This window comes from Pseudorca crassidens, chromosome 15 (assembly GCF_039906515.1).
Source record: "Pseudorca crassidens isolate mPseCra1 chromosome 15, mPseCra1.hap1, whole genome shotgun sequence".
In the NCBI taxonomy this organism is placed as follows: domain Eukaryota; kingdom Metazoa; phylum Chordata; class Mammalia; order Artiodactyla; family Delphinidae; genus Pseudorca; species Pseudorca crassidens.
Genome location: NC_090310.1, coordinates 86,909,751 through 86,930,788, shown reverse-complemented (window position 1 = coordinate 86,930,788; position 21,038 = coordinate 86,909,751). Strand labels below are relative to the sequence as shown.

The 21,038-nt window shown below is 53.5% G+C and overlaps 1 protein-coding gene across 2 annotated transcripts in view; it reads right to left on the bottom strand.

The window, feature by feature from the left end:
- Positions 1-20,867, bottom strand: part of CDH4 (cadherin 4) — a 549,827-nt gene extending 528,960 nt beyond the window's left edge. For both annotated transcript variants that reach the window (XM_067708632.1, XM_067708633.1), the window contains exons 1-2: positions 20,570-20,867; positions 18,234-18,345 (exon numbers count right to left, since the gene is read on the bottom strand). In XM_067708632.1, coding sequence (XP_067564733.1) covers positions 18,234-18,345; positions 20,570-20,626 — 169 coding nt within the window. In that variant the 5' untranslated portion in view covers positions 20,627-20,867. The remainder of the gene's footprint in view (positions 1-18,233; positions 18,346-20,569) is intronic.
- Between the last annotated feature and the right edge of the window lie 171 nt (positions 20,868-21,038).

The window sequence follows — 21,038 nt, the reverse complement described above, 5'->3', positions numbered from 1 at the left end:
CACCGGCTGCAGCAAACACTGCGGGTCAGTCTTCAGTCTCCACGCGGAAGGAGCCTCGCTGTCGGACTCTGAAGCTAGCCCCCGCTTAAGAAGTGAAGCTCATCAGATTCACGCCTTTCGGATCACTGAGTCAGTTGGCCCCCCGTGCAGGTGAGGCCCCAGGGCCCCCAGGCCCTTCCTCAGAGCCTCCAGCATCCCACAGGCTCATCACCCAGAGCAGCGAGGGGTGACCTGTAGAGTCTCAATTCTGCGCTCCTGGAGGAGACCCCCTCCATCCCCTCCCACATTCCCTTCCTGCCCAGTAGCCTCTGTTTCTCTTGCACTTTGAACGTTCTCCTCTTGGAACAATTACTGTAAGCCCTGAGCTGTTTCCTGGGGACTGAGCCCCAGGATAGGGCCTCTGGTTCTTGCGCTGGAAAGGCATGCCCTCCCCCGCCACCCCCAGCCAGGTGGGCTGCTGCCTGGGGTCCCTGTGAGCCGAGCCCTGATAAAGAGCCAGTCCTCAGCCCACGGACACGTCATTTCAGCATCAAGAATGACAACTACCTGCCTAACTACAGCCCCAAAACATCACTACCTCATCCGGGAGGCCGTGGGCTCAGCAAAGCAGGGGAAGGAGATGAATCGATACCAAGTTCTCAGCCAAGTGGTTTGATTCCTGCACATTTAAGCACACAGGCACCTCTGGATCTCGATCCCCTCAGGTCAGCATAATTTTACAGAGGGGCCCGATTCTCAGCAGTGAAATGATACTGGCAGACAGGCCTACCTGGGGAGGGGTGGAGGTGGCAGGGAGGGGGCATAGGTCAAACAGTTTTAAAAACAAATCAGAAGTCAGTAGGTGGTTGTCCTTGGCGCCCTGACCCCCGGGTGAGGAACCACCTGCCTCACAGATACCCAGACCAGCCAAAAGCCTGCTGAGTAGTTTACCAGATGACAGCAGAGGTGCTTTTCACCCAGGTTACAACACAGAGAAAAGCGCCAGGAGCTGAAATGTGAGGGCCTATTGGCCTGATGGGCACCCAGTCTGCAGTTCCTGGTCTGGACTGGAGCTGGAACAGTCAGCCCTGCCCCAGCTTCATCAGAAGGCCTATGAGCCTCTGTGCAGAAAAAAGCACAGAGGGAGAGGCTGGCCGGCACTAAACTCCCGGTGCAATAACTGTCGTCGTTATCCAGTTATGCTCGGAATACCTGAAGCTAACACGGCCCACAGAGGGGCAATTCCATTAGACTGAGACCCACTTGTCTCACTTTACTTTGATAACGGCTTAATAAATAAACTGAGTGAGTCCTAACACAGAGTTGCAAAATGAAAAATACTTTGGCTTTTCCATTTTATGCCCCTCATTCTCTAATTATCTCACTTTCATATTTTCTTGCTTATCAGTTCCAGCCTCTGCCTCCTCCAGAAGGTGGGAAAAGCTCATCTCTTTCTCCTGCAAAGATCCCTTCCTGGGAAGGCGTTCCCTGGGTGTGCGCTGGGCCATCTATCTTCTCTCTCCAGACCTAACACACAGTTACCTAGAAAACACACACACTCAGAGTAAGACCATAATTGGGGCAGCCATAGAGGAGAGTACAATCAACATTACATTATTGCATATTTTAATAAAACTATGAGACAAGGGAGGTGGAGGGAATTAATTTCACTTAGCTCAGGCAGAAGGGAAGGGAGAAGACCCCAAAAGAGGGCCCAGTGGAGAGATGACATTTCAATCAGGAGGCCCTGGAAGATTCCCCAGATGCAGGGGCAAGCTGGGAAGGGTGGTGGCCGAGACAAAGGCACAGAGCAGGGGAGGGCTGGCAGGTTCTAGCTACCTGGGCAGGTGATTCAATGCTGGTGCCTGGCACGGTGGGCATGCCATGGGGAAGAAGGGAAAGAGCCATGGGGAACATGGCACGAAGGGCCTAAGACTCTCCGGGATCCATTGATAATGGGTCAAGGATAGCTGTGGTTACTCTGACATCTAGGAATCCAAAGACCCACAGGGTTTATGAAGTGAATCACCATCACCAACGGCAAAATGAACAACGCAATGTATTAGTGACAAGTGTGGGGACAGGAAGATGGCAGAAGCACGGGGTCACAATTATCTACTGCTCCACGGTGGCCGCTAATCGTCTCTTCCCCCAGCCCCGAGATCAGCACCTGGATCAAGAATGCCCCCGTAGGCCTTCCCTGGTGGCGCAGTGGTTGAGAGTCCACCTGCTGATGCGGGGGACGCGGGTTCGTGCCCCGGTCCGGGAAGATCCCACATGCCGCGGAGCGGCTGGGCCCGTGAGCCATGGCCGCTGAGCCTGCGCATCCGGAGCCTGTGCTCTGCAACGGGAGAGGCCACAACAGTGAGAGGCCAGCGTACCGCAAAAAAGAAAAAGAAAAAAAAAATGCCCCCGTAGATCAAGGCACTTATCCCAAGTCTAACCAAGTGCATCTAACTTCAACCCTCAGATCATTTAAAACCAAAGGCATAACCACATCACAGGTACAAAATCTATGGAATTATGTTCAGTTCAAAACTGCAGATACGCACTTCTGGTCCTACGTTCTAAGCTTAAGAGTTCAAACAGAAATGAGACTTTAATTTTTGCTCGGGAAAATAAAAATAGGTTAATAGGGTCCAGTCAAGCTGCTAGAAGAGGTTTTTCTGTGCCAAGAGACAGGCACCGCGAGTTTCCCTAAACAGGTTATCATTTTAACATTGTAAAGCACTAGACTTATTTTTTAAATAGCGAAACTACAATTATCTCTGCACGTCCTGTATCGCCGCTCTGCAGTGCTCCTGTAACCATCCGACTGTCAGTGATATGGCTGGGATGAGCGTGTCTGTGCCACGCTAGACGGCCAGCCTTATCAAAGCCCAACTGCATTAATCCTTTTCCTTACATCAAAAATCAAATAACTTCCTGGAGAGAGGCTACAGTCTCACCAGGAGCAGTTCCACTGGTAGACAGTTGAGTTGAGATTAACAGCACAATATGTTAGGAAATAAACAGATAAGCGTTTGCCTCCGCAGCTGCTGGTTGACACTCAGAGCTCAAGACTCCTTCAGAAAAATACAGGCAAGCGTCCAGAGTCGCACCCGATCTCACCATCAGCCTTCACCACCCAGGAGAGAGCCCAGGAAGCTGGGCAAGAAACAACGCCCTCACCCACGATGCCATTTCCCATCAACAAAAGTTTTTACCCGCGTGGCATTTAAGAAGGAAATAATATTTCAAAACTGAAAAGAGAGAAGTGCAGTAAGGCAACGCCTAAACAGCTGCAGGAGGGGATGCCTCCCTGATAAAATAACCACCTTTCAAAGGGAGAAAACAATGGGATTTTCTGCCCACGGAGAGGAGCAGATTTAGAGGGAGGGCCCCCCCCCCCCCGCCCCCGCAGCCTCCTTATCTTGGGAGCAGCCCTTCTGCTCCCCTGGGGCTGGACGAGGTGACTAATTAGTGCCTCCTTGAAGCTGTAACCTTAGAAAGCCACTGGGGGACTTTCTATTTGCATGTCACCGAGTGACATCCTTCCAGAATCCTCCTTTTAGAACCCAACAATGGAGCATGTCTGCCAGCCCAGGGTCTGCCAGGAGGACACAGGCCTGGCTTGAAGAGAATTCTGTCATACAGAGTGAAGTAAGTCAGAAAGAGAAAGACAAATACCGTATGCTAACACATATATATATATATGGAATTTAAGGGAAAAAAATGTCATGAAGAACCTAGGGGTAAGACAGGAATAAAGACATAGACCTACTGGAGAACGGACTTGAGGATATGGGGAGGGGGAAGAGTGAGCTGTGACAGGGCGAGAGAGAGGCATGGACATATATACACTAACAAACGTAAGGTGGATAGCTAGTGGGAAGCAGCTGCATAGCACAGGGATATCGGCTCAGTGCTTTGTGACCACCTGGAGGGGTGGGGTGGGGTGGGGTGGGGAGGGTGAGAGGGAGGGAGACGCAGGAGGGAGGAGATGTGGGAACATATGTGTATGTATAACTGATTCACTTTGTTATAAAGCAGAAACTAACACACCATTGTAAAGCAATTATACCCCAATAAAGATGTTTAAAAAAAAAAAAAGAATTCTCTTCTTGGTGCCTCTTTTGTGCGGGGAGGAAAGGCCATTCATGACACAATTTTATGTTAAAGAAGGAAGCAACCAAGTCCCCTCTCTTCTGGTCTTTCTCCCTCAGCCCAGCACCCCTTCCCATCCCTGCCCACAATCAGCTGCCTGATTTAAACACAGCCTCCGAGTCCCGACCTGCCCCCCCCACCAAACCTGGCGCATTGAGGGGAGACCTGTCACCTTTCATTTTTATCTTTCAAGTGGGAAAAGGCAAAACCAAGATTCTCTTACATCATGACAGAACCATCACGTGAGCGGCACCTCTTCCGGGGGAAAGGCACAACCTCCAGGCTGACGGTGCTGAAAAATCAAATTCCTACTTTAGGTTCACGTGGCCTCGCCCACTGTGTGAGGCTGACAGGTGAGAACCACCAGTGCTACACCAGGTGAGCACAGAGGAGTTAAACACAGACACGTGACCCTCCAGGCTGAAGCCTCACGGTGGAAGATGCTGGAGCCCAGGCCTGTGGCTCCACGCCAGCCCAAGGGGAATTCAGTCCTGCTCACAAAGAAATCAGAAAGGCAGCCCCCTGGCCCCTCCCTTGCGCTGATTCAGCGAGGCTGGACGTGAGGACCGTCTTCTATCACTTAGGAAGAAGGAGCACCTCTGTCAATGGGCTGCATTTAATACAGCGGAAGATGCGGGAATCGAAGGGCACTGGGAAATTAACACACAAGGGATGATCCTTCAAGCCGGGCCCTACAAGTTTCCTCTAATTACAGGCATCTGCTCTGCCCGAGCAAACCTGCAGCCCAGGTAAAGCACAGAAGACGTGGAGAGAGGTGGGAGAGGCTCAGATGAGAAGGCTCTCCCATCCCATACCCTAGTCTATCCTGTGAAACTCTGGAAAGTTCCAGAACCTCTGTGTGCTGGAATTCCAAAAAGTGGAGACAACCCCATTCTAATTCCAGGGGCTGCAACAAAAGTCTGTCGCTGTCATCATATTTAAAATCAAAGATCTTTAGAGAAGGCTATGCTTATAGTATTTCAAATGCAAATATCCCAGGACTACCTACAAATACAGTTCAGGTTTATCAGGGTGGGGGACAGATCTTATGTCATAAAGACGCATCTGCAGTTTCTAGGACTAGAAATCCAGAGCATTTGTTAAGTGTTTAAACCAAAAATACCCCAGTGAAACACTCCCACCAGTTGGGAGACACTCTCCCTTCCAGCAAAGGTGCCACTGCTCAGCCGGAAGGAAAGACACTCGAGGTTCAGGCGGTACCCCTGCCCCTCGTCATTTTCAAAGGATCCAAGACTTCAAAATGGATTTCAAAGGCCGCTGCAATTTTGGCAGCATGGTAGAAAATTGACGTTTACCAGCCATTAACCTTTCAAGCACGGAACAATTTTTTTTTCTAACATGGAAGTATACCTTACACTTCTCTGCAGATAAATCCTTAAGCTGTCCAGCTCCTTAAAAGTCACTGTGAAACCTCTCTGTTCTCAAGAAAATATAGTTCTATAATTTTACGGACTTTTGATCACAATTTTATCGCCTTCAGCCCTTTGCTGGTATTCTGTTTTTATCTTAAAATGTAAGAACTAGATAAGACAAGTGGTATAATCCCTTCTTTGCATCTGAGGGAAGGTGGGAAAGAGTAAGATAACTTGAGAAAAAAGCCTCCGGCTTTAAACAGTGAGGAGCCTGCAGGATGGTGACAGCTATCTTTGGACACTCATTGCCTAATGACTCCATTAGCTCGTCACGCCCCAGCATTAAATGTGATATGACATAATCCAATCATACCCAGCCCTATTAATAAATAGCGGTTGTGAAATTATGTTCATGTGCGGCCTCCATTCCCTGTGAGCCTACAAAGCTTTAAATGAGCCTCTCCATCATTTGTTTATTCAATTTTAAAAGCATGCCTTTTGCCAAAACGTCTCTGGCCACACGTAAGAATGTAAAGGTCAAGAAGGGAAAAAGCCCCCAAACAAAACCATAAAAAATATCAAATCAAGCTGCCGTCTAATGGAAAACTTACTGCTCCAAAGGCCAGCTCATCACATCTCAGGGGCAAGGAGGAGGAGAGTCTGGTCATCTAACAAGAGCAGTGACCACGATGCAGGCTGGCAGACCTGATGACGGGGCCGCCGGGTCTGCACCACCCAGGCTATCAGATCCCCTGCCTCGGGGGTGCCCGGTCTCCGTGGGGGGAATTGGGGCCAAGGTGATGGACAGAACAGGGCAAGGGCAGGCCTCAGGAGGCAGGCTGCCCCACTTAAACAACTGTCCCCAAACCATCCAGCATCAGCGTCCCCTGCTTCGTAAAAGGGGGCTAATAATGCGCTCTCCTCAGAGGGTGGTGGTTGGCACCGGCAAGGTGCCTGGTGCAGGGGAAGCCTAGATCCACAGACTAGAAAACAGAACAACGGTCCTCCCAACTCCTCGGGTGGGACCGGATGCAGGCATGGGACAGGGCGCCCGTGGGAGCCTGGTACTCACCACGGGGGCTGCATGACCCAGCTCACCCAGTTTACAGTGTCCATAACCCAATGCCGTGCAAACAGCCTGACCATCAAGAGAAAGCAACGACACGGCTGATCCAGAACGTTCCAACCCGAGGGCCCTTCCGCCTCTGCTCCGGCTGCCCTGGGTCACTCTTGGGGAGATGTGTCGCATGCAGCCCGAGGGGCCAGCTGGAGCAGCACCTGGGGCCTGAGAATCCTGGTGCCCAGTGGCAGTGGTCATGGAAAGGCCAGGCCCATTCCCATGCCGGTCACTGGCCCTTGGGTTGCTTGCCCATCCCAACCCCAAAAGACAGACAGGATGGCCACAGCCACTCCCTCCCAGTTAAGACCTGGAGCCCCCTGGGATATCCAGGGCTCCCCGTCAACACAGACCCAGCAGGCAGGGCAGCTTGCAACAGTCTGGTCCCAGGAATGCAGGAGGCTACCTGCAACGCAGCCACAGACGGACAGGGACAGGGTCAGAACCTTGGAACCTGAGCTGAGCAGCTGCCTTCCTGGGGAAAGCCCGCTCACCTCTGCTTTCCGGAGAGCTAAGGGGCCAGGCAGCAAAAACGCGGCTGCTCGAGACGCGGAAACGAGACACTGGGAGCCAGAAATAATGCCTTTTTGCATTTGCAGAGTAAAGCAGTTCTGGGGAGAGAAGAGGCATATTCGATGAATGCTTTCCTTCTGGAGGGCACCCGCTCCTTCACACGCATCTCCACAGTGGCAGAGGGAGCGTGCCTTTCCTTCTGCAGCAGCAGTGGTTCAACGATACATTCCCAAATGCAGACCTTCAGGTTAACAAAATATTTACAGTGTATCTATGTGATATTATCTGAGCTATAATCCTTGTTAAAATTCCATTTGACCGGGAAGGATAATGGGAGAGAGCAAATGTTCACATACATTTTAATTCCAATGAAACTGTTCCATGTCAGGCTTTATAGTACGAGATCCTACATTTCTATACTGACGTGCCCCATTTACTGTTCTGGGGAGATGGAAACCACAGCATCCTTCCCACCGCCCACCTGAGCAGCACTTTAGGATGCTGGTTACCTCCTGGCAGAGCCCCTCATGGAAAACACACTTTCTCACGAGGGATGCTGAGCGCTGGAATTCTGAAGGTAAACGTCCTCTAGACCTGAAGCCTTCAGGCTTTAAGGAACATCAGCTTCCCTGGCAGTTGGATTAAATAGGCAGAGTCCTAGGGCACAGACCCAGGATTTCTAGTTCAGTGCGTCTGTGAGTTTCCTGGGGCTGCTGTAACAAGTGACCACAGACTTAAAAAAAAAAAAAGTATTCTCTTGAAGTTCTAGAGCCCAGAAGTCTGAAATCCAGGTCGGCAGGGCTGCACTCCCTCCACAGGCTCCAGGGGAGCATCCTTCCCACCTCTTGCAGCTCCTGGTCCCCCAGGTGTCCTTGGCTTGTGGCCTCATCACTCCAGGCTCTACTTCCATCGTCACACAGCTTCTCCCCTGTGTGTGTGTCTCCTCTTCTGTCACTTATAAAGACACTTGTCACTGGATGTAGGGCCCTGGATAATCCCGGGTGATCTCATCTCAAGATCCTTAGCTTAGTTGAACCCGCAAAGACCCTTTCTCCAAACACGGTCACAGTCACAGGTTCTGGGTTGATGTATCTTTTGGGGCCACCGTTGTCAACCACGAATTGGCCCTTGCCAGGGGCACTTGCCATCCACCTCTACAAGGGTTAAATCACATGCTGCTGCAGCTGCTGACCTTCGACACCCCCTGAAAGGAGCTCAGGGTGGAGAGCAGAGATGAGGGACTCTGTGCTCTGGGAAAAAGTGGCAGAACAGGTCTTCAGATAGTTAGATATTTTCAGGAGCCAATTTTATGAGCCCACTTCTTGTATCTCCTCGTATCTAGAAAAGCACTAAAATCCTTCACGGTGACGTCTGTTCCTCGTGACTAGCAGAAACCTTCTGCAAAAAGATATGTGTTTGACTGCATGTACTCCCCCTTCGCCAAAATCACATCTATACTGACCTTCCCCCCCACCTCTTTGGAGCGATTTCTCAGAGCTCTCTGAGATGCTGTCTCCCAGGCTATAGTCCTCATTTTGCCCCCAGTAAAACTTAACTCACGACTCTCACACTGCATTTTTTTAAAGTCGACACCATCCAACCCGCTACAGTTGGTGTGGGAGGGGACCCAGGGGCCTGCCGGGTTTAACAGTGTCCCCCAGGCAGGCAGTTCCTGGACCACACTTGGACATCCTGCCCCTCTGCAGATAAGGAAACCAAGGCCTAGAGAAGGGAGGGCCGCCCCCATTCAGCTCTTCTCCCAGGGGAACTCCCCACCCTCACTCCTCCCCTGCCCCGCTGGACGCAGAAGACTGGGACGGCAAGCTTAGCACACGTGCACAACGAGGGTCCCTCTCAGCTTTCCAGGCAGATCAACATTGAAGGTGTTCAAACACATTTGGGCAGCAAAAACCAAGCAAAATGAAACTCTTACATTTCTCCAAGTCAGACGCACACGCAAGGGTGCGCACTCCCAAAGGGGGCCGGTCCGGAAGGCGAGCCGCCCTCTCTACCTGGCTCAAGGATAAGGAGAGCGAGGCCCCCTCCTTGGACAGACATGGGGTCTGCACCCCAACCCCGGGGCTGGAACTGAATTAAACTGTATTCTAAATGGAAAGCACACCAGTTCCAGGCCAGGAAGGCCTGCGGCTTCTCCCGGGGCCTCTCCCTGGGCAGGTAAGCTCCCACCTCCAGGAGGCCCATCCTCCCACCTGACAGGCAGGGGGTGGCACTCCCCTGCCCTGCAGATATTTATCTGTCACTGAAGGCTTACCTTAAGCCTTCCTAAATCTCCACAGGAGGCAAGAAAACACAATGAAGCTAAACAAGGCGCAGTTAAAGCAGCTGGATTGGAAGCTGCTTCGGACGGGTTTTGTGGCCCCCGTCACCCTTCAGAGTCTCCAGAGTGGCAAATCCCCGTCTCAGGACCCACGAGGAAGCTGCCAACCAGAGTCCTAACTAGAGACACCGTAGGCGGGAGCTCCTAGAGTGAGGCAGGGTGGGTTGAGGGCCACGGGGGGGCAGGGCTCAGAGCTGCAGCTTTGGATGCAAACCGGTCTCCCTAACCCGTCTCCCACTGGGTGACTGAATCGCCCTGGGCCTCACTTTCCTCTCCGTGAAGCGGGGGTGCCCGCATGAATCGCTGAGGGTCCACAGGAGCCGAGTGAAGAACACAGCACAATGCCCGAGACACAGCAGGTCCTCAGCAGGCGGCGGCCTGCGGGAGGCCCCAAGGACACCCATGTCCAAATCACCGAACCTGCGAGTACGTCACCTTCGTGGCAAAAGGGCCTCTGCAGATGTGCTCAAGTCCAGTACCTGAGATGGGAGGTGATGCTGGACTATCGGGGGGTGGGGGGCCCAGGGTCCTCACGAGGTCCTTATGAGCAGAAGAGGCAGTCAGGGAAGGTGATGTGACCGTGGGGAGCTGCACCGGTGCTGGTGTGAAGGTAGAGGAAGGGGCCGCGAGAAAAGGACAGCAGTGGGGCCTCGAGAAGCTGCAAAGGCAGGAAACGGATTCTCCCGGGAACTTCCAGAAGGATCCAGCCTGCCCACACCTGGATGTTAGCCCAGGGGGACCCATGTTGGATGGAGTCTGATGTCCAGAAGAACAAGCTGATAAGATCGGTGTCTTTTAAGCTGCTACATTTATGGGTCACTTGTACCACACTAAGAAACGCCTACAGTCCTCAATCTAAGCAAATTCCTCCCTGGAAAAGGCAGTGTGGGAGCGGAAAGTCCTACAGCCCATACAGACCAGGTGGTCTGGGGGCGTGGCCTCTGACTGCCCTGAGCCCACAGGTGTCTTGAAGGCATTAAATGTGAGTACATATTAGCATATAATAAGTCCTCAAAGAACACCACGTGCCCCTGATGCAGGCTGGAAGGGAAAGGGCCTTTGGTAGCATACACTAGTCCAAGATAATTAAGTAGGTTTTTGTTCAGTTTTGTTCTCTTTTGTTTAAGAAAAGGAGTGGAGGTGGGGAGAGGTGGCTGAGACAGTACCAGAGGCCACCAGGAGAGGGCAGCCTAGAGCCTGGGCAAAAAGTCACCAAACTTCTTAGTTTTTAAGCAAAAAGGGAGCATTTTTACCAGCCCGTCTTACAACATAGCACAGCCCTCTCTGAAGATTACAAGAGAAACAAGTGCCATGAGGTTTTACAAGAGCACACTTTCCACCCTTGACGGAAAGACAGTCAGCTTACAGTATTTTGTATAGTGGAATTCACTTGGAGTAAGAATTGTTTTTTAATACATGTTATTTATTTTATTTATCTTTGGCTGCACTGGGTCTTCGTTGCTGTGCGCGGACTTTTCTCTAGTTGCATTGAGTGGGGGCTACTCTTTGTTGCGGTGCGCGGGCTTCTCATTGCAGTGGCATCTCTTGTTGCAGAGCATGGGCTGTAGGCACGCGGGCTCAGTAGTTGTGGCTCACGGGCTCTAGAGCGCGGGCTTCAGTAGTTGTGGCGCACGGGCTTAGTTGCTCTGCGGCATGTGGGATCTTCCCGGACCAGGGCTCGAACCCATGTCCCCTGCATTGGCAGGTGGATTCCTAACCACTGCACCACCAGGGAAGCCCCATCGGAGTAAGAATTGCTCCTTCAAAGAGTCAGAATAACAGGAACATTCTTTGAAAAAATGAGTGCTGGCTTCCTCACTCGCTCTCAGTTTGTGGTTAGTTCTGGCATCCACCTAACCATGCTCCAAAGAAAAAGAAAGAAGGACACAAGGAAGGAAGGAGGGAAGGACCTAGAATCGGGGGCCCCTGCAAACACTGAGGACCCCAGAACCAGGCAGAAAGGACCACCTGCAGATGGAGGGCCCTCTCTCCCACGCAGCCCCCGCATACCACAGAGGTGGTGCCAGGAAGCCCGGCCTGGTCAGGTGGGCGGCCTCCTTCAGACCAGGGTTGTCAGCTCTTCTTGGGAGCCTCATCGAGGTCCCCCAGGCTCTGAGCCGCAGCGGGAGTGGTTTATGACGCTGTCCCGAGCCTCAGCCCTGCCCCCATCAAGTGTGTGCCAGGACGGCTGGCTCCTGTAGGCTTTCTCTGCTGTGTCCCCGACGTGGGCAGAGTCTGAGAGCTGAGTGAGAGTGTGGTTCTGGGACTGTCTGCCACATGCCCGGAATTGCACATTCCTGCTGGCATCGCAGAATCCTGCTCTTCTAAAACCAAGGCCAGTTTTGCCAACCCAAGGTGTCCACCAAGTTTGGACCCGCTTCAGATGGGCCCTTCCACATCAGCAACTGCAGTCAAGCACTTCTGGATAAACGGGGCCTCTGTTTGTTCCAAACGTTCAAGGTGAGAAACAATTAGCACGTCTGGATGCCTGATAATTGCCGGTTTTATGACGGTGCCCCTGAACATCTGGGGTGTCTCTTGTCCGCTCAAGTGCTCTAGAAACCATCTCCGTTCACATTACAGGGGAGATGTAAACAAGCTAAGAGCGTGGGTCTGAACATGAGGGAAAACAGAGCAAACTGCATGCATTTAGGCCAATCTCTCAACCTCCTCAATCTTCAGTTTCTGATCCAAACAATGGGAATAATTTTACCTCCCCAGAAAGGCTTTTGGGAGGATTACACGGGACGTGCGCCGAGGCTGGCACAGACCCAGCTGGGACGCAATGTTATAAGTATATAAAGTTTCACATTCCCTCATCCCAAGACTCCATTAAAATACATATTTCTGAAATGCAAAAATCTTAATCTTCAAACTGCAGCGTGGATGAGTCCGTCATCCTCACGTCTAACTGGTGTGTGTGCCTCTGAGATGAGGATTTTTATTTCATGACAGTTGACTAGAGAGGGCACAGGGGGTAGAGGGTGCTGGGGGGCGCTCCTGATCCGTGGCCTTAGGGACCCAGTGAGGAAGGCCAGGCACTAGCACCTCCCTCCGGGCTGCAGGGGGAGCAACAGAAGCAGGGGCCGGGCCCGCACGCGGTGTGGTGGCCGAGGGCAGGGGCCGCAGTCCTTGGCCTGCTTTTGGTTTTAAACACAGCTATCAGGGCCCTCCATCGGCGTGAGCTTTGGCGCGTGGGCAGAGCATAAAGCAGGCTTTTCGTGCTTTATCACTGTGCTGTTCTTACCTCTTATCTGATAGAAGCCACTTTCTAAGTATATAAACTCTTTCTAAACCTCTTAACTCTGTGACCAGGCAAAATTATAGCAGGGAAAGGCTGCTGAGGAACCCAAAACAGCACTGGTCCCTGAAAAGGCAAGGCTGGCCCCAAAGACAGCCAGAGGGGTACCATGGTCTCCACCACTACCACGGGCTCCGGGTGCTCCTTTTCAGGGGACACCTGAGGTACCACCAATAGAAGGCAGTGAGGTCTGGGTGCTCAAAGGAGCCTCCTTTGGCTTCAAGAGCAAGGAAAGTCCTGGCTTAGAGCCAGTGGAAGCCACCCGCTGGGGCTCAGTCCTGCTTCACCTCCACTCAACTCCATGTCTTTGTTAAGACCAAGATTCCCAGTGCATAATCTCCTGGCTTCCTGGAAGAGGGTGGCTAAGACAGCCAGCAGAGGGTTCACATTCTGGGATGGGTGGATGAGATAGATAGCCCTAACTTAATATATGTAATGATTCAGTCATATCCTGGCCAAAGAGAAAGTCTGAAGTGGTGACTATTCATTTCGTCTGTTCAACAAATATGTACCGAGTGCCCAGACATGCTCTCTGCAATCCAGTGTGCTGGACGTGGATACTAATTTACAAAGGAGCAGAAGGCCGCTAGAGCAAGAGTAAGGCCAAGGCCCAAGAAACAAAGGATGGATAGAGGCTCAGGGCAGAGCATGAAACATGCTCTGCGCTTCCAGAGGGAAAGACAAGCACTTGCTAGCATGCACAGCTCTTGCTTTCCCAAAGGCAGGGGTTGCACTTAGCTGCACGCCACAAGAAACTCGACTGTGGTGTTTCATCCTTATTTTTCTCATCTCTCAGGGGACAGTGAAAGGTCTGCAGTTTTTCAAGGATGCCACCTGAGATCCAGTTCCCGCTCCACCATCCTCACAGTCACAAGATGGCTGCTCTGCCCCAGACATCACATTCATATTCCAGGCAGGAGAAAAAGGTAAGGGCAAAAGAAAGAAGGCACGGCCAGCTGAGTCTGTTACTCTTTACCATGAAAAAAACAGCTTTCCCACAAGTCTCATCTAACAGAAAAACCTAGTCAGATCCCATTGACCAGAAAAGGGCCATATTGCCACCTTGGTGTAAAAGTCTACCAGAGGTGTGAGTATATTAAACAGGGCTCAGTGTGAGCCAACCGGATCAGGACAGAAGAGGTTTCATTAGTAAGGAAGAGTCTCTCTTAGTAAGGAAGAGGGACAGAATGGATACTGGACAGGCAACCTGCAGTGTCCAGCGATTCACAGCACACAGGGTGGCTTTGTCGTGCGTGCCATTTATTTGAACATTCCGAGCAGCTCCCGCTTATCTGTGAGTTGACGGAGGGGACTCAGAAACACCACAGTGTCAGCATTTTCCGGCTTATTCATGACTTCACTTGACAACACTGGTTGCACACCCACGGCCCCACAAGGCAGGCATGACACTGGGTGATAGGTGTGCAGTCAGACTCGCTCAGCGTCTGGTCCATGCATCTAGCGACACCTTCCACCCTGGCAAGAGTGTTACCTGTCTTCACAGAGGAGGGTAAAGAGGCTATTTTCAACATACTTGTAAAGACAAGATAGCGGTACTTCTGGCCACAGTCATTACATTGTGGCGATTTCTTAGATGCCGATTCCAGACCCCTGCATGCATTTGGTCTCTCCTCAACCATCCTTCCCTCTGTGTGACTTGATACACAAATGAGTCATTCGTTCTACAAGGCACTGCCTGTTACTCTGCTTTGGGTACTGGAAGCTGGGGAAACCTTTATGTGGCAGACACTGATGCTTGTTCTCCTCGGTACCCATTCCTCCCGTCTTCCTTCCTAAGATGCCCAACTCTGCTCCAAGTAGCAATTTACTCATCTACCAGGTGATGGATCATAACAGGTCTAAGTCAGACTGTGCAATTCTCTGCTTCCCAGCCTCCCCACCTCTTTCCACCGGGAGTGGAATGTGACCTAGTCCTTGCCAGTGAGAACTTCAGCAAGGGTTCTGAGAAAGTGTTTGTTTTTCTGATACAGGGAAGAGATGAAGATGGTGCTACTACTCCCTCCTTTTTCTAGCTTGCTGTGAACTCAGATGCAATGCCTGGAGCCACAGCAGCCAGTTTACAATGATCAGGCAATACACTGACAAACTAAAGATGGTAGAACGATAAGAATAAAGATCAGGCATGAGATGGTGCCACTGACCTGATCAGTCCTTGACTACCTATCTCTTCACGGTTATGTGAGAAAAATTAAACCCCATTCATTTAAGATTCTGTTAATTGGGTTTTATCCTGTTGGCCCAGAACATTCTAAATGTTAAACCAGAGTGACGGGGCTGCTGCCCTCATGAACCTTACAGTTTAAGTAAGAAAGATGATTGACCAGATAATATAAATTCTCCAATGAGAAAGCAAAGTGTGGTCAAGGGCACAAGATGGTCATAAACTCACTGGGATATGGGAGAGGGAAGGGTTTTCTGAGGCAGTCTCAGTAAATGAAGTCATCAGAAACAAAGCACCTCTTTCTGTATTCTCTGAACTCGTGGGGCAATGTCCAGACCCCACTTCCCCTGCCCTGGCAGACAACATTTTCACACACATCACCCTCTTCTCCAGGAGCGAGGACAGATACGACCCGTCCGTGCTGGTTTCCCACAAAGCCGCCCCTCAATCTCCCATCCTTGTGGGGTTTTACCTTGAAGCTGTTCTGGGTTTTCGCAGAACTCTGCCCGCCATGAGAGAGCGATACAGGTCAGCGCATCAGCTGCAGCCTCCGGCCGGGCTGACCGTTAATTATTAACGAAGCCGAGAAAAAGACACCAGCTTAGCCACTACCCAGTGCTAAACTATGGTGTAGAGAACGCTCTGTTGTCACGTAAGGAAAAGGGCTCCACCATCCTATTTTAGACATTACCATGCACCAGTGATCGTGGCCATCAGTGAATGATCCTGGAAACAAACCACGGGGTAACAGCGTGTGCAGTTACATTCGAGTGCTCGCCAGGAGGAGCACAGACGGGAAACACAACGCGGAGGGGATCTAGGAACTACAGATCAGCTAAACAAACACTCCAGACGGCGTACGTAGCGGTTCTGCCCGCCATTCAAAAGGATCCCAATACCATAGTATCTGCTACCCTACTGGGGAAAACGGTTTTAAGGCTAATTAGCGTGAAATTTTTTGAATGCAAATGCTTTTTCATTTAGACATAAAACAAAATGCCACAACATTTCTTCCATCCATTTATCATCAACAAGTTAATTACTGTGTAACAAATCTCTCCTTCTGGAGCCTGGATGTTTGGGGCTGCCGGTGAGCTTACTCCGGCAAAGAGAAGGAACCGCAAAGCAGTCATTAACGGCTTACGGCGCATTTAGAATAAAACGGGGACTCTGTGAAGCTTTGCTTGTCAAATTAAGGTTAAGCTCTCTCCGCTGGCATAACTCAATTGTAAGTAGTCATTACCTATTTAACTTGATTCCTACCAGGATAACAGAAATATTGGGCCACTTATTTATTTTCGACACATGCATCTTCACTGGGGTCCTGTCGTTTGCAAAGTTTTCTACATAAACAGAGGTTTTTATCTGCCGTGGCTTGAGTGTATGCAGTGGTAGCTTTTGCCTCCATATGTGTAAAATTATTTCTAAGGCAAAACCTCTCTGTCCCTGAGAACACAGAGGGAGTGGCACACGCAGGTGAGGGAGATACTCTGTGATTTCCCCCTCAACCAGGTTTGGGTTGGGCCTCATCGCGGGTATAAGTAAGTGAAGAGAATATGAGTCTTGCATCCACACAGTCCGTGAGCTGGTCCAAGTTCACGTACGATGATGGACTCCTGGGGCATACGGGGCAGGCCAGCATCCAGCCAGCGACCAAGGCTTCCCCATCACATGGGCTAGGAGCAGAGGGCAGGTCAGCCTGGACCCGCACGGTCCACCAGGAGAGAGAGGAGATGCTAGCTGGAAATCTTACATTTTATTAAGAAAAGTAAGAGAATCATCTGTCATTCTCTTCCATAGTAGGTAGCATCTGCTGTTACAAAAATAGAGGTACTTTTTCTTAAATTCCTGAGTAAAATTGATATGCCAAGATCTTAAGTTTAGCTGCATATTGGGGAGGTGGCAAGGATGCCAGCCTCAGGACACACAAACAGCAGGACCGCAGTTAGCCGCCCCTGATTTGCACTGAGAGTGAGAGAGTCTTCCGGGCCTTCTCTGTGCACACACAGGGATTCTCATAAACCCACAGATCCTGAAAGGCGGTCTAAAATGACACACACTGTGCAATTAACAAAGCATCTCTTGAAAACTCTTACCATAGATGCTCCCTCCCACAGCTACCCAGCCCGCTTCCAGGCCAACTGCCAAGAGGTTGGGTTTTTTTGTTGCTGTTTTTTGTTTTCTGATAATCAATGAAAGAGTCAATAGTATCACACCCCTATATTAATAGTCGACTCAGATGACAACAAATAAGTTAGAAAAGCTGGACTCGGTGCAAAGTAAGATCCTGATTCACATAACCAGGCACACACAGTAGGTCAACGAGCTGTCTCCACAGACAGGATGTGAAGAATCAACCAACTCTGTGAGCGTTCCCCCGCACACGAAGGATCTGCTGTCAGTGCTCGTGGCGGGGACGCCGTATTCCCTAAAACAGAAAACTGGGCAGGAAGTCAGCAGCCTGAGCATGATTTTGCCCTGAATATTGAAACTTAGCTTTGATGCTTCCACTAAAGTTTGTTCCCTCCATCACTTTGGAATCGGCTAAACGCAGCCGCTTCTGGGAAGCCGATGCGGGGAGGGAAGGCACGCGCCGAGGTGTCTGTGGTGCCAATTTGAAACCTCAAGGAAGAAAGAACTGATTTATTTCCCCTCCCATGCAAATAAAGGTTAGTTAGTTTGTCTTGAGAGGGCAACAGGTCGATATGCAGAATGATCTATTGTCATTTGAGTTCTGAAGCTGCCTCCGACTTCCCCATCACAAATGTGGATATCGTCCTGCGGTTACAATAAAGCTAATCGGCAGCTGCCTCCTGCACGTGTGTTTCCGCGCTGTCAGTGGGACAGTAACGAAAACTCACGGCACATTTGCGAACAGAACGTCTGTGGGCTTATTTACTGCGTCCCCAACAACATCGTCTGCTTTATCATGCATTTCAAAGCAGGGATAATTTGAGAATCCAGAATTTCATACACAAAAATACTTGGTAAGAAGGTCTCTCTCTCTGCACATTATTTGGGTGACGCTACATCCGAATTCCAGTTTGTTGCCCAGGAAATGATTCACCTCACTCAAAAATGACAGGGATTCTGAATCATTCACCTGTGCTGCAAAAGGCCTTTTAGGTCTACCGAGCTGCACCTCCACTGACCTCTCCACCATTTTTTTTTTTTTTTTTTGCAAAGAGCCTGGCTCAAAGCCAGCCGAGCCTCTTTTTCTGTGGGTGGTAATGTTTCCCTAATCCAGAGCATGGTATGCCATTTCATTTACATGTCTGCCTTACCTTTGAGGACCTTCTCTCCTTCCAGAATATTTTGGGAGATTAATGCCGTGTAATCTTCTTCAGAGAATCCAGCTTTGCAGGTCTCCCTGGCTGTAAGATCTCCATTGTGGGCCTGAGAACAAAAACAAGAGAGGTCAGAGAAAACACAGGTTCACAGAAATTGCATCCAACCCACGTTTAGTCGGGCCTCCTGCATGCAAGGTCTCCAGCTATGACAAGCCTTGGTCCACCAGAGCCTCCTCCCAGACATAATCTGGGGTCTGCCCCTGTGGTCTCCACGTTGGCCGGGGACAGGGGGCATGCAGCAGGGAGGGAGGGCCGGCGGATGGCGAGGCTGAGGGCCTGTCAGGGCCTCACCCACACGTGGCATAAGGGAAGGTCTGAGGACTGTCCAGCAGCAGAGCCAGGAGTTAGCAAATGCAGACACAGAGGAGGGGCGGCCAAGGGAGCAGGCTCCTGCCCGGGCCGTGTCACCCTCCCACCCCAGTGCTCAGGCTTGGGCCGAGGTGGGCCAGCAGGCCTCTCCTCCCTGTGGTGGCCAGGAGGAAGGAGAGGGGCAGGGCAGGAAAGGAGATTCTCCAAGACTCAGCTCCACCTCGGAGCTTGGCTCTCGGGGAGGCTGCAGGGAGGCGGCCGAGGCTTCCGCCCACCCTCCAGTCCTACCCCTCCACTTCTTGGACGCTTGTCCACTTTTGGAGCCCTCATCTCCAGCCTAACCAGGCCAGAGCTTCCCTAACTGACCAAAGAAGGTGGGTGTCCTCCTGTCCTGTCCCCCGGCGCACCCTGGGCTATCCTGCCCAGTGTGAGGTCTAGAACCCTGATCGCTGGGAGGGCAGGGAAGTGTGGAGGTGGGCGAAGAGCCCCTCCCAGGCTGCGGGGAGTGGCAGCTAGGTCAGCTGCGTAGGGATGGGGAACGGAGGGAGAGGCTGCATGTGCGACGGGAAGCCAGCCCCGCGTCAGAAGAAGGAGCGCCACAGCTCCCGGCTCCGCAGCGAGCGCAGGAGCAGGGGCGCAGCCCGAGCCCCGCAGTCGCGCCTTCGCGGGGCCACCAAGCGGAACGCACCTCCCCGCCTCCTCCAGGCTTGCGCGCCGACGCCCGCCCGTCCTCGGCACCGGAGGCTGCCCCAGTCCGCAGCTCCCGGGACCCCGACGCCGGCCTGGGCGCGGCGCCCCCATCAAAAATCACCAAGGGGAGGCAGGGCAGGGCGCAGGGTCACTCGTCGGGTAAAGCTCCGCACCGCGGCTCCGTGCCTCGAGAACGAAGCTCCAAATACGACCGAAGCCCGGGGATACCTAACTCGCCCAGGAAAGTTTCCACCTGCCCGGGCGTGGGTCGAGCGCACCGAAGCGCCCGGAGCCTCAGTGGCGGGCCTCCGGCCGCGGGCACTTGTTTATTTCCGAGGTTACAACAGCGAGGCCCTGGAGGAGCAGCGAGGCCGATCGGCCACGAGAGGGGGTTCCTGCAACTCTCGCGGCCCCGCTGCCTTACCCCAGGGGCGCCCCCCGGCGCAGCCTGCACGCTGCCCTCGGGACCTGCACCCTGCAGGCGCAGCGCAGGGCTGGGGACAGAGCTCGCGGGGCTCCGCAGGAAGAAGGCGGGTGCCCGGACCGTGCTCCCCGGTGCACCTCACCATGCTCCTGCCTGGCGCCTGGCTCTCCGGCCCCGCTCCGAGCCGCGAGGGCCCCGCCGAACACTGGCTGCAGCAGGCGCCGCGGGAAGTCCGCAGCGAGAATGCCCCTCGGTCCACATCCGCCGCCCACCAGCAGCGGCGGTCCCTGCCAGCACCCAGAGAACGAGGACGGATGCGGCGCCGCGCCGGGAGCACCGGCCCCCAGCAGGGGCGGCCAGAGCCGGTGTCCCCAACACCCTGATTTCCGGCCGGCCGCCGCCAGCTCCCCTCGTTCTCAGTCCTGGCCCGGGCTGGGCTCGCCAACTCCGGAGGAGCGCGGCGAGAGGGCGACGGAGGGCTCGCCGGCTCCGCCAGCGGGCAGCCTGCCCCAGCGCGGGAGAGCCAAGCTCCGGGGCAGCGGCCGCGGACCTGGGGTGGCTGAGGGATGCTCGGCGGGTCCGCTTCGGGCAGAGCTCCCCGCGTCCCGCACTCCGCAACGCACCGCCGCTCCCCGCTGACCCGGCGGCTCCTCGCTCCTGCCGACCGCAGGCGGCTCCGCGGAGCGCGGGAGCCGGCTGGATGCAGCGGTGCGCGCGCCGGGGACGCCCGGCGCGGGCCGGGGAAGCCCGGGAAAGCCCCGCCGGGCGAGTGCGCGCCCCGCCGGCTCCGGGGGCGGCCCCGCGCTGCCTGGGCTGCCGAGCGGCCCGGACGCGAGGCGCAACTTACCCGGAGCGCGCCGGAGAGCGAGAGCAGCACGAGGAGCACGCCGGAGCCCACGGTCATCTTCCCCGCCGCGCCGCGCCCCGGCGCCCGCCCGATGCCTGGCGCCCGGAGCCCGTTCCCCGCCGCCGCCCCGATAGCGCCGCTCCGATCGCGGCCGCCGCCGCTCAAGCGGGCCCAGCTCCTGCAGCCAGGCTGCGCCGCCGCGACTGCCGCCCGGCTCCGGGAGCGAGGCCAAGTCCGGCCGGCGGCGGGCTCCCTCGGGCGGGTGCGTCCGCCGGCCTCTCAGCCGCCCGCGCCTCTGTTCCGCGCGTTCGGAACTGCAGGTGAAGCCGCGCGGCGGCCCCGCCGAGGCCCCGCCCCGCCGCCCGGCCCCTGCGCTCGCTCGGCCTGACGCGGGCCTTAAAGGCGCCGCGCCCTCCGCGCCGCACCCGCGCACCCCGCGTCCCCGCCCAGCCGCCGCGCCCCACCTTAC